Source organism: Protomyctophum bolini, assembly GCF_963924005.1.
Source record: "Protomyctophum bolini genome assembly, chromosome: 7".
In the NCBI taxonomy this organism is placed as follows: Eukaryota; Metazoa; Chordata; class Actinopteri; order Myctophiformes; family Myctophidae; genus Protomyctophum; species Protomyctophum bolini.
Genome location: NC_137868.1, coordinates 25683244 through 25708902, shown reverse-complemented (window position 1 = coordinate 25708902; position 25659 = coordinate 25683244). Strand labels below are relative to the sequence as shown.

Below are 25659 nucleotides of genomic sequence, written 5' to 3'. Positions count from 1 at the left end.
ACCTGACCTGGCTAGGTGGAGACCTGTGCCCTGAGGGGCACTTTTTCTAGTTTATCATGTGATAAAACCCCTGGGACATAACCCATGTACATAACTTGCATATCTTTTTACATCCTCAAATTCTCAGGAAAGTCTCAGGCTCCGTCTCCACAGAACTTTCATTGCTCTTGACATTTGCACATTTAGAAAAATGAAATAGGATAGATGCGAGCAATATTGTAGGCTATGGGGCTTTGAAAGTAATTTCTTCATATTTTATTTGTCACTATGATGATGATCTGCCACTCTCTCGACCACCCTCCGACAAAAGTTCTCTACAGACTAATAATAACTGGGCTCATCGTGGGACTGGACTCCGTTCATTCCCACGACCCTTAAACCACGTGCACGCATGCAACACAGTGAACACAACAATCCAGGAGAGAGAGAGAGAGAGAGAGAGAGAGAGAGAGAGAGAGAGAGAGAGAGAGACGAGTGCAGATCAGCAGCGTGCTGTGTACACTGGCTGAAGAACCACTGGATGAAAACATCAGCAGCCAGGGAAATTATGGGAAACTCCTCACTAATACAACTCTAAATGGGAGAGAAGATAAAGATACCGCCGTAGCCTACTATTTTACATATGAATCGTCCATGGAACTCATTTTTATTTATTCAAATATTTATTTTGGCAATAATGCGGACGATCTACGACGGATGGACGTACGAATGAAGGCGTGAGTACTGTTCATCAACTTTACGATTGTAAGCTACTATGCGTAGCGCATTCCTTTCTGACTAGAATACACACAAGACGGTAAACTGCAGTTCAATAATACGTGTCAAGAAGATAATGATAATGATGATAACATATGATAATGATGGCGTTTAGTTCAGTAGCAGGATGAAAACGTGATCAACATTGGCTAGTCAGTTTAGCAACTTGCCTCATCAACTTAAAAGGAGTTTTTGTTTTTCCAGTCAGTTGTTTATATTATGTATTTAGTAGTCTACTTATTATATCTACTATGAGTCTTCATTCTTCAAATATAGGCTATGCACTTTCATAGATACAAACAAAATAAACAAGTTAATACAAGTTACCACTTAAAATCCTCGTAAATCCATTATGCAGCATACAAAATAATATCAAATGAATGTTAAGTTATTACAACAGAGTAGGCCCTACTCGTGCCCTGTAGGGAAGCCATACAATGCACTATAATCATCATTAACTAGCCTATATGTCTATTGTTGCACATACATTCACTTAAATATATATATGTTTTTAAATCAATTAGTAGCCATTATAGTGAATAGAATACTCTTTTCTTCTACCAAGCTCTAATTTGGGTTTTGGCAGGACATAATCTGTGCTATGCCTGTATTCCTTTTCTCATTGACAGAATGTATTCCCAAAGGGTGTCAGTCATAAATAGGCCCATAGCTCTTGTTTTCTTTGTATTAACCATTCTTTCCATGGGGAATAGAAATGTAATTAGCTCTGTTATCATAATTGTGGTCAGATCAGAAGTGAATTCATATGGTCTGAGATTATTATTATTATTTCTATAATATACATATTTCTACCAGTAAGACACCCGTGCTGAAACAACTGGGGTCTGGGAATGCCCATATATGGACTTTTTGTTGTTGTTTTAATTGACATTTTCGGGCTGGGTGGGGCGTAAAACGTGTGCTAATTAGTAAGGCCAGGCGGGGCCTCGGGCCAGCCCAGTTAGGGCCCAGGTAGGGCCGGGCCTTAATTTTCGGGCCTGTTGAGAACTCTAGTTTTTGCAGGCTGCCGTCTAGAGTTTGAATGGACAGGTATCAGTCAAAACGGGAGACATCGAAGAGGAAGGACGGGTGGGGAGGGTTCATCATATGGAATGTCAGAACAGGTCAGCTCCATAAGTGGAGAGGTTTGAGGTTTGATGTCAGATGTAGAGTTGCTGGCCGGCTGCAGATCTAGGTGATGATCCAGTCTTGTCCATGTATGGCTATCCAGGGTTTGGCACTTCCCCTAGAGGGACTTGCTAAAGTAGTTACTTCCTGTTGTGTGCAATGCAAAGGAAAACTCATATTAAACAAATGACATCTGTCGTCTGCAGGTCAGGAACCTGATTCTTATGCTTAATTTATACTCGTCGTATGATGTTTCATGTGCTGAAAATAGCAGATCTCATGCAGCAATAGCACTGTCGTATGGCAATGAGACTTAATTAACCCTTCATCTGTTGCTCTCCAATCCCCTCTAGTGTGAAGCTGCAGGATGACAGCAGCGGGGTCCAGTGGAACGGTCAGTCCTGTCTATAGCCCCACCCACTCCCACTCATCCCACTCACAAGCACAGTCAGCCTGTCCCCCAACATGCTGGTGCCGCAAAAGGAAAGAGAGGATTCTTCAGACCAGGCTGCACCTCCACTCTGCTCCGGGGGTGTGGCTTCTGCTGGGGGTTGGTGTGGTGCTGGTAGGGATGTCTGTAGCGGTGGCCGGCTACGTGATCTCCGCACCCCGACCCGTGGGCGGCCGCGGCAGCTCTCACGCTGACCGAATGAAACTGGCCGGGCCCGTTGTCATGGGCGTCGGCCTGTTCGTCTTCATCTGTGCCGCCACTCTCCTCTATGAGAACCGAGACCGTGAGCTGCTCAGGCTGGTGGAGTCCGATGATCTCGAGGACCTGAAGCCGGACAACGGCTGGGAGGATTCCGAACAGCACGACGATAGCTGTCAGGACCGCCGCGAGTCTGTGGATATGGAGCAGGGATCCTGCAGCATTTCCTCCCACTCACGCTCGCTCTCCAACAACAACCGGGTTCCTCCTCTGTCTCCCCGGAATAGACGCAACATCAATAGCAGCTCCCCAGATGGCCAGCGTGGCCCATGGGAAACGCTGCCGTTGCCTGAGAATGGAGAGGCTCTGGGAGGGAGGGAAGGACCGGGGTCAGAGGGGAAGGTGGAGGAGGGGGAGGGGGGATCATCACGACTTACTCGAGTTCTGCACCATCAGGAGCCAACCTCTTGCTATCCCCCCTCCCACTGCTCGTCCCCCTCTCCATCCTCTGCATACTCTGACTCCTGCAACTCCAGCGAGATACCATTTAACATAAGGACCGGCTTCCCCCCCCCATGATGGACAATAACACATCAACCACAAGCCTTTAAACTGTTACGTCTTTCTATTCTTTCTAATCAAAGTAAATACACACATGGATGCTCAAGATGTTCCCCCTAATATTATTGGTGACCTTTCATTAAAACCCCACCATCCGTGTTGTGGAAATCCATCGCAGAAAATAGCAGCTCTACCAGCAGAACATCACTAGTATAGTATAGAGCTCTGAGGGACTCCGGTCAACCAAGGGTTTAAGTGGTTAAAATGGGCTGAATGTCTTGACTTGTATGCTTAATGCTTTAGAGTGGTGCAGTGGTGAGTGGTGCTTCCTTTTCGCCCACCCAGGCTTGGTGGAGTTAAAACTATGCTGTTTGATGTCAGCTTGCCAGCTTGTTGTCTTTACTCTCCCCAAATCCCCAAAGTCAGAGTTTGACCGTATTTGGTCCTTGAGGAGGATTGCAAAAAGTTGGTTTGGTGCCATATTGGGAGATGGACACACACAGTCACTCATTCACTCCCACTACCACAGTCATGTTCACAAACGCACGCACGCATGCACGCACGCACGCACGCACGCACGCACGCACGCACGCACGCACGCACGCACGCACACACACACACACACACACACACACACACACACACACACACACACACACACACACACATAGATTTTGTCCCAGGGGTTTTCTTTTTGTAGGGAACAGAGCTTCATTAGAGGACAACCCAGATTAAAGTCTCCAATGAGCGTTTATATAATCTCACATTTAATAATCTGAGAAAATAGCTTTTCTGTATAAAATGAGCACATAAGGACTCAATCCACTCACACAGTCAACACCCACATGCACCAATCAGTATAAATATCGTTTGGTGTTCCGTGCACATGCGAATGCAGACTCAAGCTGTTTTTAATTGTAATCCAACCTTTTTCTGTCCGCACAGCTTTGTCATTCTCAGGAGTCTGTTTAGGCTAGATGTTGAAGAATTGCAAACTTTGTGGTGTAGAGGCCGGGTAGAAAACAACAAGAACAGCGGTGGTAGTTAGGAGTTATTCCTGACACGGCTGAGCGCTCACATACGGTCCTCTGAGTCCTGTTACTGGAGGCTCACTCACCCACTGTTCTGACCTTTCATCTCTTCCATCATCTGATTCCTACGCTTTATTCAAATGTGAACCGCTTCGGAGCAGCCTGAACTTTCATGCGCTCTGCAGAACGGCACAAAACAACAACAACAAAATAAGAAAGGTTCACTGCTATAATGATCCACTTTCTCATTTAGGAATATAACGTTGAGTAAAAACATAGTTTCCACAGGGCCAGCATGCAGACAAATTAAAGAGAGGTAGGGTGAGGCAGGGTGGGATTTTTAATTATCCTGAGCATTCTCCTCCAGCCGCTAATTACGCTGAGGATCAGACTGAGGGCTTTTATAGGTATTTTAGAATTGCAGAGCATTTCCTCTGTTCGGGCCCATGCTGGGTTTCTGCCATCCAGATGAGGACTGAGACTGAAGATTGCAACAATCTGCAAGCCACAATCACACATATCACTCCGACAGCACTTCCCTCTCAGACACACAACGAGCACTCTTATATACGCAAAGATATGCTGACATTGATGGATTGCTGATACCGTATGTCAGTTGTAGGATGAAGGAGAGAGATCTGTTGTGATGGTTATGCCATTGTAAATCCGCATACTGTTTTTGTTTAGTTGTTAGTCAAATTGTAATCCAACGTTAACATCAGATTAAATTCCAGATGTGTTATCTGTCCCTGACTCTGACCCTAAACTCTCATATGAATCTTTATACACATACAAATGCAAGATGATCCAAGAACAGAGATAATTCTTATTCATGTGTACTGTATTTGTGTGTGTGTGTGTGTGTGTGTGTGTGTGTGTGTGTGTGTGTGTGTGTGTGTGCGTGTGTGCAGTGTTGGGGAGTATTAAGCTACATGTAGCTGAGCTACGTAGCTTAGCTACATTTTGCTGTAGCTTGTGGTATTTTAGCTACATTCATATTCGTGTACCTCGTCAAGTAGCTCAGCTACTTTTTGGGTCATTTTTTGTAGCTTAGCTACTCAAGTTACAAGCTACAATTGTGGGTCTCCCAGAGGGGAGCAGGGGTCTCCCAGAGGGGAGCAGGGTGGGAGGGGTCTCCCAGAGGGGAGCAGGGTGGGAGGAGGGGTCTCCCAGAGGGGAGCAGGGTGGGAGGGGTCTCCCAGAGGGGAGCAGGGTGAGGAGGGGTCTCCCAGAGGGGAGCAGGGTGGGAGGGGTCTCCCAGAGGGGAGCAGGGTGGGAGGAGGGGTCTCCCAGAGGGGAGCAGGGTGGGAGGGGTCTCCCAGAGGGGAGCAGGGGGAGGAGGGGTCTCCCAGATGGGAGTAGGGTGGGAGGAGGGGTCTCCCAGAGGGGAGCAGGGGGAGGAGGGGTCTCCCAGAGGGGAGCAGGGTGGCAGGGGTCTCCCAGAGGGGAGCAGGGGTCTCCCAGAGGGGAGGAGGGGTCTCCCGCATGTACATTCTCAATTTAACGCTGAAAAATAAAAAGTAGCTGAGCTACTTTTCCTATGTAGCTGTAGCTTTACAAGCTACATTTCTCCAGGGGTAGCTATGTAGCTTGATCAAGCTACTGCCATGGTGAGCTACTTGTAGCTTTACAAGCTACGCTTTCAAAGTAACTTCCCCAACACTGCGTGTGTGTGTGTGTGTGTGTGTGTGTGTGTGTGTGTGTGTGTGTGTGTGTAGTGGACTAAGTGTTGTGAGGCTGATTATTTAGATACATATCAATTTGAGTACAGGGAGGGGAATAAGCTGCTTAACCCATTGCTGAGCGAGGACACGTGTGGTCACACAGTTCCTCATACGGAGAGAGGAGCTTGAAAGATAAACATTTGTAAATTGTGGTTCAAAAGACTCGAATAACTCACCCAAGCTGATCCCAGCTATAATGTTATTTGATCCATCCATCCATTGGATCACAACAGAGTCATCATTTCAGTCGGTTTGACTGATGATGCCTCCATGAATAAAATAAATATTAGTAGATGGACAACTGTTTCTACTCATCTCTGAGGATGGCATATAATGGGTTCTCAACTGGAACACACACTCCTTAAAAAGAAATTAGGTGGACTGAAAAGCAAAAATCGGCTATTAATATCTATGAACGAATACCGGAGAACTCGCCAGTTTACCAAGTCGCCGCGGCGCAAATTCTTCATCAATGTCTTCATCTGACATTCTGTCTTCATCAGTGTAGTATGTCAAACCCACAGATGTTATAGTTCATTTCCAAAGTAATCAAATTATTTTGTGCAATTAAATGGCCAGCTAGATGATGATAAAAAGGTGAGTATGTGAATACCAATGATAAGTAGGCCTACCATTTCAGGAATTGTTTACTAATGAATTACCTTGTTTTGGTACTTTGGTGTTTAAACTTTTAGCATTCCTACTTTCTCTAAACAACTATCCTCTCTCTCTCTCTCTCTCTCTCTCTCTCTCTCTCTCTCTCTCTCTCTCTCTCTCTCTCTCAATTAAATGCAATTTAAATGAAGGTGAAGTAAAACTAAAATGCACTAAATCGTGGCGAGTTGGTAAAGTTCTCCGGATACCCTTGGAGCAATGCTCCAATTGTCAATCAAAGTCACCCTCCACCCCCATAATTACCGGTAACTCAAATATACTTATTACACACTAGCCTCCCATCTAACAGTTGTGATTGGTCTAGATAAACTTTTTAATGCTGTGATCCACCTGGAGGTACTTTTGTCTCAGGATCCACCAATTATTGTTTGCCGTAATTAAGCACTAAATTCTCATTACCGTGTCACAAATGTGAGATAATTAAGATTTCTATTTGTATATTGTTTGTGTACTGTTCCAAGTACAGTGTTCCCCTTTTTAGTCTTTAAACATGATCTAATGAAACACAAGGCGTGTCAAGATCACAAAATATTTTAGTGGGATTCTATTAACAATCATACAAATATATTTTACATTCAGTCACAAATAGTGGATGAAATTGTATTTTTAAACCAAATTAAACATTGTTTAAAATTATAAAATTCTGTCGAGCATGAACAATACATACGTTGTATGTATTGTTTATTTATTTCCCTCTATGTACATACAGAAGACCCACCTCACCCTATGCTGTGACACACTCATGCCCCACAACCATTAAGGGTGAATTACTGACTAATCCAATTGTGGTCAGTCCTACACCTCCTAAGCCATTTTCTCCTTCTAAGGCTTTGCATGTTGCAAGGAACATTGTTCTGAAATGAACAGATTCATCTTGTGTGTCTTTGCCATCTTAATGCTTACACAAACTAAAGGTAAGACAATCTGTTCCTTTCACATCTATTATTTTGAGCTATAAACCTACCTAACAATTATGTTTCCTGCCTAACCCCTCTTTTGAAGGCATAGTTTTATAGCATAATATTTTATTCTTCAAATTAAGAAAAAGGAATGGTTCCCTTATACAAGCACCATGATGCTATAACTTGTAACTATCCGTTGCTTATGCAAAAAATATATATAGATTTTGGGAAAGGGATTGGGTTCATTAATTAAACCTTTGATAGTCAACATGAACAAAACATTAAACTCAAGGGCCTATTCAATGTCATGGTCCATATCTTTGATAAAGTTCCTCGGGAGACTCAGCAGGATTCCTCTTTAGGTTTTGTAGTAAGCTGAATACATTGAATTAAATGTTTCATCTTTTTGTTCATTTTCCAGTTTTTATGTAAATGACATTGACACAGAGACAGAAATGTTTCATGTAATAAAACTTAATACAATTAGTAGAGGTCAACAACACTGTAAATATTTCCTTATTCCAAAATTTAGTTGTGGCAGTGTAGCTATAGCTACCCCAGCGTCCTACTCTGGTCCTATTACAGTAGTTTGCCTGAGCTAGCTTCAGCTAACAGGATGAGAGGGGATAAGCACTCTGAGCTTCTCTCTAACTAGTCTCGCAGGAACCGCTGGCCCAGCAACAACAAAGCTAACTGTTTAACAGAATGTATTTGCTCAGACAGTTGACTCCAAAACAAAATTCTCTCACAATGGGTTTCAAAAGCACAATGTTCGTAACTTCTTTTAGTTCATATGTTGTATTTGTGAATGTGAAAAATGTAATAATGTACACTGGCCGTAGGGGTTATGCTACTCATGATTAAGTTCAAATTTAACTTTATGAACAGTTGGAGGAAAACTCCAGACAATTTTGCTCCTGAACACTCATTTCAATATGTCCAAATTATTTATAACACGCTTATCTATTACATTTTAAAATAAAGTTGTGATGCTGTCTAAAATGTGTGCAGTGTCTACAGTAGATGTCTGAAACATCTCTGAACATGTCTGAAATCAGCTTTTCATACATTTCCATGCTTTTATTCTTTTCTCTTTTTGCATTTAATAGTGTCCATGGGGAATTAGCCTCGGAAACCCAAATATTTCACAGAGACAGTTTGGCTAAAGCACTTGAAAGTGGCTGGGGTTGATAAATGAGTAACCAAGCTTCCAAGCTATCATTATGTCCCTAGGACAGAGCTTTAAGATGTGACTGGAATGTACAACTGTAGCAGATTTTGTTCCCCTAATTTGTTGCTGTCCAAATATTTGGCCATCATTTTATAACATACTCATCCAAAGCCACAGCTTGTACACATAGTTCATGAATTATAAGCAAAATACATATTTAGGGCTATTCCTCATTAGTTTAGTTAGAAGATCATCATGCCTCCATGCCTCGTTTGATCATCAACAAGCCTCCACCTTCTTTTGTCACACTAAAAACTCAATAGAGTAAAAGGTCTCTTGTGTTTTTCTGGGGGTGTCAGGTGAGGAAGAGGAGCAGATAGATCAGCTGGAAAATACGGAGGAGACAAGGCTGCTAGAGTGTTTCCGCTGTGACCTGGGCTTTTGGGATGCTTGTTATACCACCACCACTAACTGCAGTACTGGGGAGAAGTGTTACACTGGCAGAGGAAAAGCAGGTGTGTTGTAAATTTGCTTGTGTGTGCGTTACATTGTTTTGTGCAGGCCAAGACATTTGTACTGTTTTTGTGTCTTGTTTATAAATAAATAAAGTAAAATGTTCCTGTAACAGAGTGGTCCTCTGTTACTTATTCTGCACAGCATATTGGCACTTTATTAACTTGCACAGTTGTATTTTGCAGTCATGATTTTATTGTTGATTACCGTTTCCTGTTTAGCTGAGATGGCCACTCAGCCAACGAGTTCCACCTGGGGAAATGCTTGATTAACAAACATGAGGGGCAAGTGCAATGTGGGTTTTAGATTAAATATGTTTGGGAAGTGCAATAATGTGGAGTTCTATGGTTGAGGTTTGATTGAATGCCTAATAATGTGTGCCTGTGATGTGTTTCAGTAAGGATTGGGCTGGACCATGTCAGGATAGCAGGGGGGGGGGGTTAAGATGTGATTGCTTATTTAGGTTGTAATGTGAAGGACTTATTATATAAGTTGTATAGTTCATGTAGTTCACAGAAATGTGTAACATTTGTATGGTTTAAGGTTATTTATTTATATGTATTTATTGTATGCTTATTTATGGTATATTCTCATTTGAAGACACCCCTGTAAATGGTATAGTATAGTCCATTCTCATTATCTCCAGCTGGGTATAAAAGGTGGCCATTTTGCAGGTGAACAAAAAGTCTGTGCTGGGAGTAGAGAACTTCTTGTATTCCTGCCGGTTTGTAAATGCTCATTTGGCGAATAAACCTATCATTGGTTAACCGTTATCAATGCCTCTGTACTGTTTCTCCAGCCACTAACACGGTCATTCTTACAGTTCCAAGAGTATAAATCACGATTCATCATGCTACAGTAAGTGTATTATACTTTGGTCTTACTGTCATCATTGTGCATTGCTGTCTCCCTAGCGGATGGCCTGGATGTCAAGACACTGGGCTGTGTAAAGGAAGAGGAGTGTGGGATGGAGACCACAGTGGAGTTCTTCTCCAACACCATTGTCGTCATGACCAAGCACTGCTGTCACACATCCTTCTGCAACGCAGCACACAACATTCACAACACACCCCTGTACCTGACTGTGGCAATACTAACAATCTGGCACCTCACAGGGGATTTCATGGGATCATGATAACCAACAAGATTCTACCTCCTTGTCTTGAAAAAACCTCCATCAGCTGTTTTATTTATTGTGAAAAACCATTGATGGTTATGTCAAACCAGTGGGATTTCTTCACCAGGACACACAACAGCAGAAAATGCGGTAGATTGATTGTCAAATGTAAAAAAGAAAACAAAATAACAACAACTCATGTACTTAAAAAAGTCTGTGTCCAGGAACACAGGATGACAGGAAGGTATAGTACGTTTATGTGTAATTTATTGAACTTGTATAAGTGTACAGTATTTTAATAAAAATGAAGAAAATACATAAGATGGGAAGTTGATTCATGTTTTCTGCAGCAGCAAAAGCAATTATTATTACCATGTTCCCCAGAATTAATTGATCCAAAAATGAATAACAATTAATAGGATTATTAATGTGGTTATATTAAAGTCATCTGTTTGAAAGGGAAACTCCATATCACAAGTACGACATAAGAGCAAAACAGTAAGACACAAGAGCAACACAGAATGGTGACTAACAGTAACTTCATAGTCAAAGCCGTGACTTGTTCCCAGTATGAAACCACTGTAATAACCAACTTATACTGAGCAGTGTAGGGCAGGCCATGCAGAACAGTATTACAGTAGATCTCCACCAGAGGGCAGAATCACTTCTTTCATGAAGCGCTGCAGATCAACATCCTTGTCCTCCAGGTCCATGTTTAGGAACTTCTCCACCACAGACGCACACCTGGCACAAGTGCATTCATAATTATACATACACAGCCTGCGTTCATGCTTTTGTCTTTGCATTGTACTTGTGTTATGGTTATGGTTTGAATAGGAACTCACCTGGTGGCTTGATCATCCGATTTTCTGCCGATGCGTTTGATGGTCTTTCCTGTTCTGTACAGTTCAGATACCTTGCCAGACACACACCCACACACAGTAAGGCTCACTCTGCCTACGCATATTCACATGGTTTTTGTGTAAGTGTGTGTGTAATGTGTATGTATGTACTGTACCTCCACTCCTCTCTGTACGAGGCTGGCTGGCAGGCCCGCCAGTGTAGCAATGTTGGCAGCATAACTGGAGCGGCAAATTCCTTCTTTCAGCTGGTACAGAAACACCAACTCATCCTTGTCCACGGCAGTCTCTAGAGTCTAACACACACACACACACACACACACACACACACACACACACACAATACTGACATTGACATTAGATTGTACAACATCAACATCAGTGTTTCCTCCAAAATAAAATTCCACACACACAGACACACAAATAGAAAAACAATGTATTCATTAACATACAAAACTGTTTGACTGGTGATCTGGTATCAACAAATGTCTATTCTACTGTACAGGACAGGACATAATAATGCACACCATAATTCTTTACTTTGAAATAAAAACATAATAATGTATGCATTATCCATTACATGCTCACACGGATGCTTGATTGGGTCAAATGTTGTACATTTGTCAACATTCTACCAATCTGTCACTCAGTACCAGCAGGGAGAGCTGCTCCGAGGAGGGCAGGAGGCACATCTGGAGCAGACTGTGGAAGTTAGTAGCCAATAGGACATGAGGAATGTCCCCAGGACCTCTTTTGAGCCAATGAGAGACTGATGCCGCCAGCAGGGACAGGCCATCCACCTAGAGTATTAGAATATTAATATAGTTAATTGTGTGATATACAAATAATGATTATATAGGCATGCGTGTATACTTTTGCACAATCCATATGTGAGGGAACAAAGTTTTCTTACAGTGTTGGTTCCTTTGCCGAACTCGTCTATGAGAACCAGTGAATTGCCAGTACTGTTGTTTAGAGCGTGGGCCATCTGGAGGACAGACACGTTCAGATTTACCATTTGTTTTTACAGATAATTATGTATATTATGCACATTTAATATGTCTTTCTCTATCTGTCTTTCTGTGTGTGTGTGTGTGTGTGTGTGTGTGTGTGTGTGTGTGTGTGTGTGCGTGCGTGCGTGCGACGCGTGCATGCGTGCGTGAGATAGTTGTGGGTAGGTGGCATGCTTGCAATGCCTGAACAGGATGATGGTGGGAGTGGACCTGGATACAGTAGTATTGGAATATCAGTAAAGACACAAACATGTACACGTAGGCTCATATAAACACAGCTGTTAGCACACTGCATAATGTACTGTATGTGCGTAGGCGTACACCATGTACCTGGTTGAGGTCTATCATGAAGGTGCTGAGGCCCAGAGACACAGACTCCCTGCTTTGCATGCGTGTGAAGATTCCGTCTACCAGACCAATCTCTGCCTCCTTCGCTGGAACATCTGAGCCAATTAGAGCCATGAACACAACCAGACCCACCTAGCAAGGTAAGTCAGGTGGGGGGGGGGTGAAGAAGTTTTACGTGTTGATCGGGTAATGACATTCGGAATAGAGGCGCTACACTGCTGTTAGCTAAAGATGTGGTGTATGACTGTCACCTGTTTAAGGTAGATACTCTTGCCAGATGAGTTGGGTCCGGTGATGATCTTAAGTCGGCCCTGTGACTCAGAACTCTGGAAGGAGTTGGCCACAAACACGGGTGAGCACAGCTCGAACAGTGGGTGTCTGAAAAGCAAAGGAATTCAAATCTATCTGGCTCTATTAAATTCATCCAAAGCTGTGTGTGCGAGTGCGTTCGTGCGTGTGTGTGTGTGTGTGTGTGTACATTGGGTGTGGGTGCACATGTGTCTGTGGATGATTATATATATGTGTGTGTGCTGTGCATGAGTGGATACCTGGCCTGAATGAGTGTGATGCGGCTGTGGCTGGCTAACTTGGGGGAGGTGTAACCGTACTCCTGGGAGGCACTGCTCAACGCCATTAGGCAGTCCAGCTCAGCACTCAGCTCTAGAACCTATAGAATACACACCATAGATATACAGCAGTACAGATAGGTCATACATGCCCTACATCTGTGTTCACTGCCACTTGTGTTGCTGGGGGACCTGATGGCATTCTGGTACTTCTGGTATCCTCCTTCTCACCTGACACTTACAGTACAAATGTCAAAATGCCCTGGCTCCACAGTACCTCTCAGGCATCCTCCATAAACATCCTGTGACACAGATGAACCTGCGGTCCACAAACTTGGACCTCCTCTCTGTCCCCAAGGCAGTCAAGCAAACTTTCTATTTGGCTGCCTTCACCCTGTGCAACTCTCTCCCAATAGAGATTCGCCATGCTCCAACACTGGGCTATTTTATGGCTGCCTTGAAAAGACACTTATTCTCTCAGGCTTATGGCAAATAGTTGTTCGTTGATTGGTTGTTGGTTCATTTTGTAAAGCGTCGTTGGGTTCATGAAAGGCGATATATAAATTCAAGCTATTATTATTATTTGGTATGGATCTTGTCAAATCCATCACATTGAACTTTGAATTGATTTTGTTTTCCTACTATGGATTGATTACTTCCATCGTTGACACGAAAGCAGTGTTGCTAAACTTACTATGAATGGAATGGCACACACCCACACACGCACACGTGCGCGCGCACACACACACACACACACACACACACACACACACACACACACACACACGCACGCAAACCTTCACCTACCTTGTACAGAGAAGAGCTCCTCTCCAGGGTTATGGTTTGAAGCTGTGTCATAACGGCAGTTTCCATGTCTGAGATGTAGGAAGACAAACTTCAGCAGGAAAGAGAGCTAAGAATCTAACATCGAATGCCTGTCAGGTATGCAGGTGTTGTATATAAGACAATGCATCTAAGGACATGTTGGATAAGACAAGGAGAAAATAAAAAGGACCTCTGATGTCACAGTGCAAGTCACCCAGTAGATCATCCAGCTCTCTGGTTCTTTGGCTACGGTAGTGCAGTCGTTCATCTGACAAAAACTAGACAACCAAACACAGACAAGATTGCAGCAATTTTGTCTGGTGTGTGAGAGGACATGCAGGCATGTACTTTGGGTGAAAACTCAATTACATAGAACACACCATGAAGTCAAGTCCCGGTATCTCAAAATCCTCTTTGTTCACCATGCTGGGCAGCCGGGGGACCCGCAGCAGGAAGCCTATCTGTAGAATGAAATTTGTGCTTGCACTTAAGGTTTATGCACGATTTTGCACATCACTCATCTGCTTTGCTAGAGTGGGTGTGGACACAAGTGTGGGCATCCTGGAGAAGCTATGTTATCTTCACATAACTTTTGGATATCATGAATCAGATATTAATGTATGTATAAATCAAATAAGTACAGAGAATTGTTTTTTAAATTCAACTGCCAGTGTTGTAGGTGGACATAAGTGTATCATACCAGAGGGATATAGATCGCACAACAAGATGGGAAGCGAGCGTCCAGGTTTTCCAGCTCTCTCCTTGCCACATCTGTCAGGAAGTCTGACAACCCCATCATCTTCCTCTTCTCTATTGAGGATGGGCAGAGAAAATGTTTTATTCTATGTCTTTATGTTACTATTTGCAGAAAGCTCTAGTTTTAAATCTGGCAAGGAAAGGGCACACTCACTCTCATCGATTGCAGGGTCCACATTTGGTTTAATTGTGAAGCGGTTCTCTGTTGCACTGCTCTCAAAATCCACCTACACAAAAACACATAAAAATTGCAGCAACAAAATAATGTAAAATGAGAGAAAATTCAAGAGAGTGCAGAGTACATGTAATCAAATAAAACGTACAGTATGTGTAGTCATACCACAAATGTTTGGGTGACACAAAGAGAACAGAGACAGAGGGAGAGAACTCACCACCCTGCTTATGACGGAGGTGATGTATTGTAGGTCATCAGAGAACCCCTCACTGATTTCACGGAAGAGCTGAATGGACTGAGGCAAGAGGCGCACTGTGTCTCTGATGCACACTGCACTATACACCGTCTGACACATAAAAACATAAAAACTGTAATGTATTATACATTGCATTATTGCATTAACTGGTGACATCATGAACCAAATAGTTGTTACCTTGTAGAGACTTTGCCAGTCAGTGACTTTGGTGTGCGAGAGAGACATCCTGTGCAGCAAGGTCTACCACACAAACAGTACAGAGATGTGTAATCAATCACACACACAAATACAAACAAAATGGACATGCAGGGACACGAACTTCAGGCAAATAGAATGTCTTTCATCTATGGTTAGTGATTTAGGTGAATCAGAGGCCATGGGTCAGTTTACTGGGATGTTCCTGATGTTGCGTAGTGTGGACTGCAGAGTGTTGAGGGTATCAGAGTTGCGTGGTGTTGTGAAGAAACGGATCACTTCCTGCCTCCTGTTTAAAAGTGCCAGGTCACGTGTTGGACGTAGGAACCACTGGCTGTGAGAGAAAAGTCCATCCCTCACACTCACAACAGGCCACATGTACTGCTACACCAACACATGCATCATAGACAACTAATGGTACATGTTTTGTAATCACTGCTTACATTATGGCACAAACTTCAAAGGACTATCATCTGTTTCAAATATGATAGCAAATAGTGCTGTGCAAAACCATTTCATTTACAGCACTTCCAAGCTGTGGTAATTTCTGTGTTGCAGGCTATTCTCACCGTAGCATTCTGGAGCCAAACTTGGACCTGCAGCGGTTTAGAATCCCTGCAATACACAAATAAGGGTACTTAGGGCACTACACAGGTCTGGGGAGGTGAAGTACTGAAACACTGATGTCACATACCAAAGAGACTGAGTCCCTCCTTCACGCCAGACTGCAGCTTGTACACTGATGGGTGAAGTTCTGCCTTAAAGATCTGCAGTACACTGGAAACATACAGTACATGGTGATCGCTCTCTTCCCTCCCCTCGATATGTGTTGTGCACATCTTAAAATACGCTCACCTGTATGTGTCCCGGTCTACATACACCACATCTTTTCTATGAGAAATTTGAATAGAACACAACATCACCATTTCAGAAAATAAATACTGGTCAAAGTACAGGTCTCCCTGGTATTCTGTGAATCATCATGACCCGCCATGAGTTTCTTACAGTGTGAAGGTGTGGACCTGTAAAATAGGAACTCCTACACTGCTGTCTTCCAGCTCCACTCCCACTCTCCTTCTGTCCAGACATTTCAACAGGGCACCCACTGCCCGCATCTAACACATGCACGCACGCACGCACGCACGCACGCACGCACGCACGCACGCACGCACGCACGCACGCACGCACACACACACACACACACACACACACACACACACACACACACACACATGCACGCGTGTGCACGGATCAGCTGCATAATAATGGACTACTGTACAAAGCAGAAAACCCAACCAGCAGCCACAGAGGCTGGTTGATTATAGTCACTTAGATTACAGCTGGTTACCTGCCATAGTGGCTTGCAGTATAAAATAACTTCCCAGCCACTGACAGTATGGGTTCATTTTAATTTTCTCACCATAAGGGGAGCGTTGAATGAGATGCAGGAAGAAAGGTAGGACAGCTTCTCTCTTTCAGTGATGGAGGGAGGAAGGAAAGGCAGGTGGGCAGACAGAAGCCTCTGCTTACTGACCTCCAAACCTACACCATGAGAAACATCACGTGGGAGCCATAGGGACTATAGTGCAATATGAGATGCAATTTAAACATAAAAACCAAAACATTATTTTGCTTTATTATTTTTATTTTACCAAAGTCAACATATGGATAAGTCACCACCTCTGGTTTGTAGTCCGGATTGGAAGCTGTGATAACGAGAGCACAGAGAAAATAGTTGCTTGTGCGGATGGAGATCAATTAAGTGAAAGAAAGGTTAATTTCATGAATTAATAACTTTGAAGTTCATACAGGTTACACTAGAGAAACGTGGTCTGTGTTATTGCTAATTTGAAACCACCTATAAGTCACACTGTATCAGTGATAACTGTCAAAAAAGAATGCCAGTATTTTGCCCCACCGAGTCTCTGCATGAAGTGAACCATCCTGCGTTCCTGCTTTGCGCTGGTAATGATCACGTTAGGACCAACTTCCTGGAGAACTATAAAATGACAGGATAAGGCCGGAGAGCAATAAGACAGAAGATTAAAAAAGGCAAATGACAGTCAAGATTAGATACATGTTTTACTTGATTCATGAATAGTACATGTTCTTTAGTCTGAACATTAAACTGATCAGTGTCATTGTAGTACACCTCTAGCCAGCAGGTGAAGCTCGTTGTTGTCAGGAGTATCTGTCATGTAATGCAAGGAAGAGTCCCTGCTGTCATAAAAGCACAGGCCCACCTGTCCATGCTGTGCCAGAACACTCAATAACACCTGGATAAGAGACAGCATGTAGTTTAGTGTATCATTAGACATGAAAGAGCAGCCATTTGGGATACAAACTGTACTGTGCTGTCAGATAGTTACTTTGCCATAATATATAGCCTACAATTTGTATCATACATACTGTATATAGCTAGCTACAGCATGTATAGGCCTATATCAGCTATTTTCACCACAGGACACCGTCATACAACTAACTAATATATCAGGCTGTTGAGCCCACAGGGGGCCTCACATCTGGTGATTCTTCCTCGTCGTCTTGTCCATGTAGGCCGGTGGGTTCACCTAGTCTTGGAGGATTCTCTTGAACATCCATTGTGTCCTTAATTGACTCCTTGTTCTGGTTCGGAATCTGTCCAGGTGATAAGAAGTCTACTCGGATTGTAGGCTATAAATAAATACTAGACTTAACTCGAAAGGTTTCTTGTAGTAATTAGTTCTTAGTTATAGGACTACAGCTCAAATGATAGATGATTGTTAGATTAAACAGCTGGGATCGAGCCGCTTCGCTTAATTCCCGCCGAAAATGTGTTATCTTTTACTGAATTTACTCAACCTGAGAACCCATCAAAAAATAATCAGTCTATCTTGTAGAGACTATCTGTCCCATAGCCCGCATGGACGGTCTTATTATGTCCCATAGCCCGGGCCCCGGATGGACTCGCGCTGTGTGTGTTGAGCTGTAGGCCTATAAATAAATATATTCACGTGCTGGATAGTGGATGGAAAGGGGTTCTACGCCATTGTCAGAGGCAAATTAGTAGCCTATTTTTTCCACCAATACAATTATTTGAAAACTTTACCTAGTCATACCTAGGCTATTTGGTTGTCACCAGCTATATGTAAAAACACAAACAAAAAAAATATATATATTTAGTATATTACATTTATTTTATTAATGAGTTGCCAAATACCGTCGCTGACTCGTTGATATTTGCATTTTATTTTACATTTGATAGGAAAATCAAGCAAGTTTAAATATCAGGTAAATATATGTAGTTTACTAGTTACTTATAAACATACACTCACATTGCCAAAGCAAGTGTCAAAATATAGCATTTTGTATGTACACTACAGCATTTTGTAAACATGTATATCATGTTTTAAACAAGTAGGTTTTTTGCAGTATTAAACTTTGGGATATAGCAGCATATTATCCTGCTATTCTGAATCTACAGGCCGGTTGTTTCTCTACGATCTGATGAGTCCATTTTTACAAGTCAACTTTAGACTGAGAAACTACATTAAGTTGAATTTGCCATAGATTTAAACCAGATTTAAATGCCCTCAAACAGTGTTGAGAATTTCCTCAGACAATCCAAATGGCAGCCTCTGGTGGACAAAACCCTTCACAACTCCCCTTCCACCACCACCACTGCACCAATCACCCACATGTGTCTGCCATCAGCACTCTGGGCTGATTGCCATTGTCAGCTCAGCCGGTGTGCCCCCCTACAAACACTCACACTCACTCCACACACAGTTCACTCACACAGCTCTCCACTCCAGAGTCCAGACCCAAGCCATGCGTCAATGACAAATGTAAGCTCCTGTTTACTGTATTATTTGTTTTCTATACTATGCTCTGAGTTAATTGCTTTGATGTATGCTTTGATGCTTTTGAGTTAATTGATTATTGCATTTGTCTGATCTACACTGCTAAATGCCAAATACTGAGATGCTCCCTTTTTTCTGTCTTTTTCATGTCAGAACCATGGTTTCTGGAAATATGGAGAAATAAAAGTCACAAGTCAATGTCAATGGTCTCTAATTTGAACATTTTGGGTGGTCAGCAATGTCACATGAACAACGAACTTTTAAATAAACAGTATGTATAGCTGCTTTTGTATGTCACACACAGACTGTACTTCGAACAACATTAACTCTCAGTCTATTTTTTTTTGGTCAATTGTCTGGTCATATTTTACAAAAGTACAAAAAAAAAAATCTGCGGCTACAAGCACACAATCTATGTGATGTGGTGCTGTGACCTGCACACACTTCTTTTATTGATTGTTACCTTTTTGTACTGTTTTTATTGTGCGAAATAAACTAAACTAAACTAAGCTAGAGCCTAGGCTAGGCCTAGGCTACTGTTTTTGATTAAAGTATAGCTCAATCGGACCTTATGCATTAGTAGGCTATGATTTTACATTTATCTGATGCTCTTATCAAAAAATGTAATAGTCTAACAGTAACAGGCTATAGGCCTACGCCTACATATTTTTTAAAATGTCTTCTTGTAGTTCTTGTTCTACAGTCGATTCAGGGCTCCCCCCCCCCCCCCCCCCCCCCCCCCCCCCCCCCCCCCCACACACACACTTGTGGCATATATGTAAAATCCTGTAACTTTTAATATTCCTTGTTAAAATGACGATAATGACGGTTGGTGGATGTAGCATTGAGATGAGATGAGATGTATTGTCAATGTACAGTACAGTATAGTATAACTATATTGTAGGCCTAGATCTGCAATTTTCGGCAGGCGACACAGTGGGCCTAAGCACATGTCATTCTCTCGGTTCTGCACTGCTGTGCTGGAGAAGTATAGCACTCTCTGTTCTGCACCGCTTACACAGCACACACACGTTCACGGTTCACCCTAGCCTGGGTAGCCTGCTCAAAAGGAGGAGGTGATTGTTGAAGTTGATTCAGGCTGTAACACTGGCATGAAGGTGGCTATGTAAAATTAATATACCGGTATAATTTAAGATTGTACAACAGCTCCTCATCTTCTTCTTCTCCCCTCCCTCCTTCCCCTCCATTCGCCTCCCAATGCTCCCATCTTTCCCTCTCCTCTTCTCCTCCCCTCCCCTTTCTTCTCCTCTTCTCTCTCCTCTCAGGTTGGTGGCTACAAATGGTAAAAAAGTCAGCAAACGTGAATACCTGAAAGTCAATGTTCCAAGAACCTGGTAAGAAGTTCTTAACTGTGTTCATGATTGCAAAGCCTTCGGTTTGTCTTTCACAGGTTACATCCAATACAAACTACAAGTGATAGCCATTTCTCCAAAATGGAAATCTTAGGTGCATATAGCCTAGCAGCCTGTGTGTGTGTGTGTACACGTGGTGACGCGCAAGTTTGTGTGTTTGTTTGTGTCGGTCGCGCGCGCGTGTGTGACAGTGTGCTTAAGTTCTAAGTCTGTATTTCAGTAGCCATGGTTCATGACTCTCGTATTAATCATCATGGCAGTCATGTTTCAGGGCTAGTATTGCAGCTAACAGTAAAACTGTCAAACCATCAAAACAAAGTTATTCTTCTACACTGTTATTCATTCTGTAATTAGTAATAATTGCAGTGATTATCTTACCTTTTTCATATTGGGGACCTCTAATTTAGTTGACATTAGACCCTTGACTTGGTGAGATCTGCATCTGAAAAACTTTTGCAGGTAGAACAGTCAGTGTTTCCCAAACTGGAAACCTGGGCATAGGGACATGTGTGCACATGGACAACTGCCCAGTTGTCCTGGTGCCCACATGTCCTGGTGCCAACATGTCCCTAGTGCCCAGTTGTCCTGGTGCCCACATATCCCTAGTGCCCAGATGGTTTTGGTGCCCTGAAAATGCCCAGAAATGGCCCAGAAAAAAAAAAGAAAAGAAAAAAATCCGTGCCCTCGTTTCGCTCTGGTGTGAGAGTCACATTTCTGAAATGCATTTTACTGGTCAAAAAAAGAAAACCAATGTAATTTATTGCAATGGTTGCCAGTTGTATTCCATGGAATACAACTGGCAACCATTGCAATAAATTACTGCAGTGAAGTTGTACTATTTGCCTATACCTTATTGTGTTCGGGGTTGGTCGTGTCCGCGCTATGGGGGGCGGGGGGGCATTAAAAATGATCTGCACAGGGGCATTCATGGGGGTTAATCTGGCCCTGCCTAGGCCTAATCATACATTTGTAAGATAAAATGTCACTAGAGTCTTATCTGTGTGTCTCTCTACTACAACAAGTGGGTCTGGACCTATGTGGTTATGGGCATACCTCTTTTGGTCTTTGTTTCGAGCTAAAAAGTCTGCTGGGGGAACCACTGCTGACATTGACGATCAAAAAGGATAATGGCGATTTTAACGATTTCAGTGATCAGCTCATCGACTACCTCCTGGTGAGAGTCCCGCCTCCCCGGCCGACATTCTATTTGTGTGTGTGTGTGTGTTAACAAATGTTGGGCATATACAAATGTACGTAACGTAGGAATGGTCGTAAATGTCCGTACTCCGTATGCTCAAAATATGAGTGTAAATTGCTTCCTGAATCTGGCCCAAGGACATTTCTTCCATACAAACCAAACATACAATTACGTACAAATACATATAAGGGGACGTGTTTCTTTTTTGGGTCTCAACCTTTTCATGCCGTCTGTCTGTCTGTCTGTCTGCTGGGAGGACGGTTCCATTCAGCTTGGTCTCCACCAATATCGATCCCTGGATCACAGGACAGTAAGTACACGCTCGCAAGCATGCACACACATGCACGCACACATGCACATGTGCACACACTGAGTCATACACATGCACACACATGCACACCAGCTGTTACATATTATTATATTTGTAAAACTCCAGACAATCAGCTATCTGTATCTGTACTATCTGTGTGTGTGTGCGTGCGTGTATTCTCAGGTATTACAGCCCTTCGAGACAACATCACGATGAAAGATACGACCAGTGCCTTTAAACCACCAACAGAGGTACACACACGCATTCACGCACGCACGCATCACACACAAATTCTGTCTGTCTGTCTGTCTCTCTCTCTTTTTGTTGTTTGAAGGGGCGGACTTTGGTGAGGCTCATCCTGATGATATCTGGGGTGACCCCTTTGGCTTTAACACTGCAGGTGAGTGACTGAGTCATACACATGCACACCAGCTGTTACATATTATTATATTTGTAAAACTCCAGACAATCAGCTATCTGTATCTGTACTGTGTGGTGTGTGTGTGTGTGTGTGTGTGTGTGTGGTGTGTGCGTGTGTATATTACAGCCCTTCCAGTCCCAGAGAACATCACGATGGAAGAGACAACCAGTGCCATTATACCACCAACAGAGGTACACACGCGCGCGCATGCATGCACGCACGCCACATCACACACAAATTCTGTCTGTCTCTCTCTTTACTTCCCATATTTTTCCATTGACAGTATGAAGGGGCGGACTTTGGTGAGGCTGATCCTGATTTCCTATTGGACATTGGCTCTGTCACTGCAGGTGAGTGACGAGTGCCACACCCCTCTTACATATCACAATTACATTGTGAGCTTGTGCATCTGCCATCAATTTTGGGGTTAAAAGTCTTCTCCATAAAAAGCTGGCTGAATAGCAGCTGGGCCTACATATCCATGCTTAGTTGAGTTGTAGGTTGAGGTTCTATTTCAATTTGAAGCTTTAGAATTTGAATCATGAAAAGTAACCTTTTTGGAAATCTGAGGTTTCCACCCGAGACGATACTGTGTTGTTATTTTACGACGTTGTCTAGTACATTGGAAATGGCATGAATGTATTACTAAATGTATTAGTAATTAATTGTTGAATATTTTCATGTGTTTATGCATTATGGTTGCTGTCGGGTGGAAACCTATGTCCAAAACCGCTCGGTTTTCATATTGTTATTTTAAAATTGTTTTCAAATAGCTGATCTAGATCTGCATCATTTTCACTACTTTTATGCAACACTCTTGTATGATGAAGTCGGGGCATTCATTTACGAAAAACAAATCAATCAATCAATGTGTGTTCATCAAAAGGGGACAGGGCAAGCACAGAGCCTCCGATGCCAGAACAGGAGTCTGGGACAGTGGGAGCAACAGGAGGGGATGACATTACAAGGTCGCCGAGGACAGCCGCTGCCCCGGCCGCTGTGGTTGACATTCAGGAGAGTTGTGGAGGGCGCCGACGATGAGGTTTGTGTTCATCAGATTATTGTCGTCGGGCAGAAATCACTTGTCTCCTAATCTTAACTTGTTTTTTTCTTTTCTTCTCTTTTTCGTAAATTAACGCCACTACCTGATCATACCACAGCAACAGAGTATAGCAGATCCGCAAGCTCGAAGCGTGGCGCGAAGATCTGCTACTTTTGCTATTTTGAATCCTGAAAAGTAACAGTTTTTCTCCTCTCCAGGATGTACCAACTCCTCCTCCACAGAGGGGTGTAAAGTAACAGTTTTTCTCCTCTCCTCTCCAGGATGTACCAACTCCTCCTCCACAGAGGGGTCTAAAGTAACAGTTTTTCTCCTCTCCTCTCCAGGATGTACCAACTCCTCCTCCACAGAGGGGTGTAAAGTAACAGTTTTTCTCCTCTCCAGGATGTACCAACTCCTCCTCCACAGAGGGGTGTAAAGTAACAGTTTTTCTCCTCTCCTCTCCAGGATGTACCAACTCCTCCTCCACAGAGGGGTGTAAAGTAACAGTTTTTCTCCTCTCCTCTCCAGGATGTACCAACTCCTCCTCCACAGAGGGGTGTAAAGTAACAGTTTTTCTCCTCTCCTCTCCTCTCCAGGATGTACCAACTCCTCCTCCACAGAGGGGTCTAAAGTAACAGTTTTTCTCCTCTCCTCTCCAGGATGTACCAACTCCTCCTCCACAGAGGGGTGTAAAGAGGAAGAGGAAGCCCCGCCTGCAGGTTGACAGTGTGACGACGGTCCCTCAACAGCAGTTGGTGGAGCAGCTCGGCAACGTGTTCTTTCAAACCGTTGATCCTCCAATGGCTGGAGACGTCCGGGCTGACCCTGCACACCTGCTCACAAGGCCTTGCAACAGTAAGCAGCACGCACGCACGCACGCACACACACGCATGCCATTGCCTGCCCACTTTCAGTTAGCTGGGGCAGATTGGTCAGCTACCATACATACACTTGCATTTGATTGGTCATCATTCTCAGCTGAGGAGCCATATCAGCCCAAGGGGTAATATACAATAATTGAAAATAGGTGTTCATACAAAGTTGAGGAAATTAAAGCTGACTGACTGACTGACTGACAATTCAATCACATGGTTTACTGTACAGTGGAGGAAAGTAACCAAGTACATGCTTCGAGGTATTTTTTACTTTACTGGAATATTTTAAAATTGTTACATCTCCGAGGCAAATACATCTCAGAGGCAAATATTGGATTTTTCTCCACTACAATTATTTGCAAACTTAAGTTACTACTTTGTAGATTTTGATTATTTTTACAAAAAACACTTTGGCTATTTGAAAATAGCCGATCTGCTATTTCCAATGGACGTTCGTACATTTAAAAAATGAAACGGGACGTTCTGCATAAAGTTTTACTTTTGGTACTTTAAGTATATTCCGATGGCAATGATATACTTTTGTACTTTGACATAAAACAAACACTGGACTTTGATGATATTGATACTCTTCACATTGTGTGCTGCAGTCCTGCCTGTGGAGGTGATGCCACTGTGGGACAGAGTCGCCGTCATTCCTTCATACGCAGAGCGGCAGTCGGAAAAGGTGTGTGTGTGTGTGTGTGTGTGTGTGTGTGGCTATCCCTTTTGGACTGAAGCCACCTTTACACGAGAACGGTCGCCAGAGAAAACGTTTTTTTTGCATTCTCATTTTTTTATTGACCCTTTACTCGAGAACGCACACATTAGGAAAACGCTATAATGTCGGGTACGGTACTTGGTTCCGACACGTGTTTTACGCAGACAGTCATTAGACCGACAACCTACGTTTGGATCCCATAATGTTGCTAGGTGGTGGTAACGGGCTGCCAGATAAACCAGTCACCCACTTACAAGAAGAAGAACCAGGTAGCTCCCCTCTTCACCCTTCACAGGGTTTTGAATGACGCTTCCAGACAACAATGGAGTTGTGGCCGTCTCTGCCTGCTTTCTACTGCATCAAGTGACACACAGGCAGCCCAGAGGCATGCAGACAGAGTGCGCCACGGGATGGTTATATTTTATACACATTAGGCTGCATAAACGCTGCTGCCGCTTATCACAAGGCATTTTTTTACATCATGGTTTTACATTCACCATCGCTGATGAGCGGCGCTTTGTAGGCGAGGAGGGAGCGCTTGCTCATTGTAGGAACTCCAAATATTATATCACATATGGCTCTGCATCAATGTAACATATCGTTGTAAGCCGACGTGAGCCATGATGCCTGTTTTGCCTGTTTACATGGAGACGTGAAGA

General features: G+C 43.2%; 2 protein-coding genes across 2 annotated transcripts; one reads left to right on the top strand and one right to left on the bottom strand.

Moving 5' to 3' along the window:
* Positions 1–471: 471 nt before the first annotated feature.
* On the top strand, positions 472–4871 carry LOC308318066 (uncharacterized protein). The gene is made up of 2 exons (XM_080767443.1): positions 472–716; positions 2238–4871. Exon 2 carries the CDS (start codon positions 2252–2254, stop codon positions 3110–3112), a length of 861 nt encoding a protein of 286 aa, XP_080623569.1. The 5' UTR covers positions 472–716; positions 2238–2251; the 3' UTR covers positions 3113–4871.
* Positions 4872–10786: 5915 nt separating this feature from the next.
* On the bottom strand, positions 10787–17822 carry msh5 (mutS homolog 5; the record flags this gene model as incomplete). The annotated part of the gene is made up of 25 exons (XM_080768265.1): positions 10787–10971; positions 11073–11143; positions 11246–11383; positions 11741–11887; positions 12001–12075; positions 12431–12580; positions 12700–12826; positions 12997–13115; positions 13822–13889; positions 14030–14117; positions 14220–14300; positions 14540–14649; positions 14750–14822; positions 14988–15116; positions 15204–15266; positions 15417–15555; positions 15791–15836; positions 15916–15998; positions 16077–16112; positions 16227–16336; positions 16642–16763; positions 16874–16927; positions 17140–17220; positions 17374–17497; positions 17742–17822. 25 exons carry the CDS (start codon positions 17820–17822, stop codon positions 10860–10862), a joined length of 2427 nt encoding a protein of 808 aa, XP_080624391.1. The 3' UTR covers positions 10787–10859.
* Positions 17823–25659: the final 7837 nt, after the last annotated feature.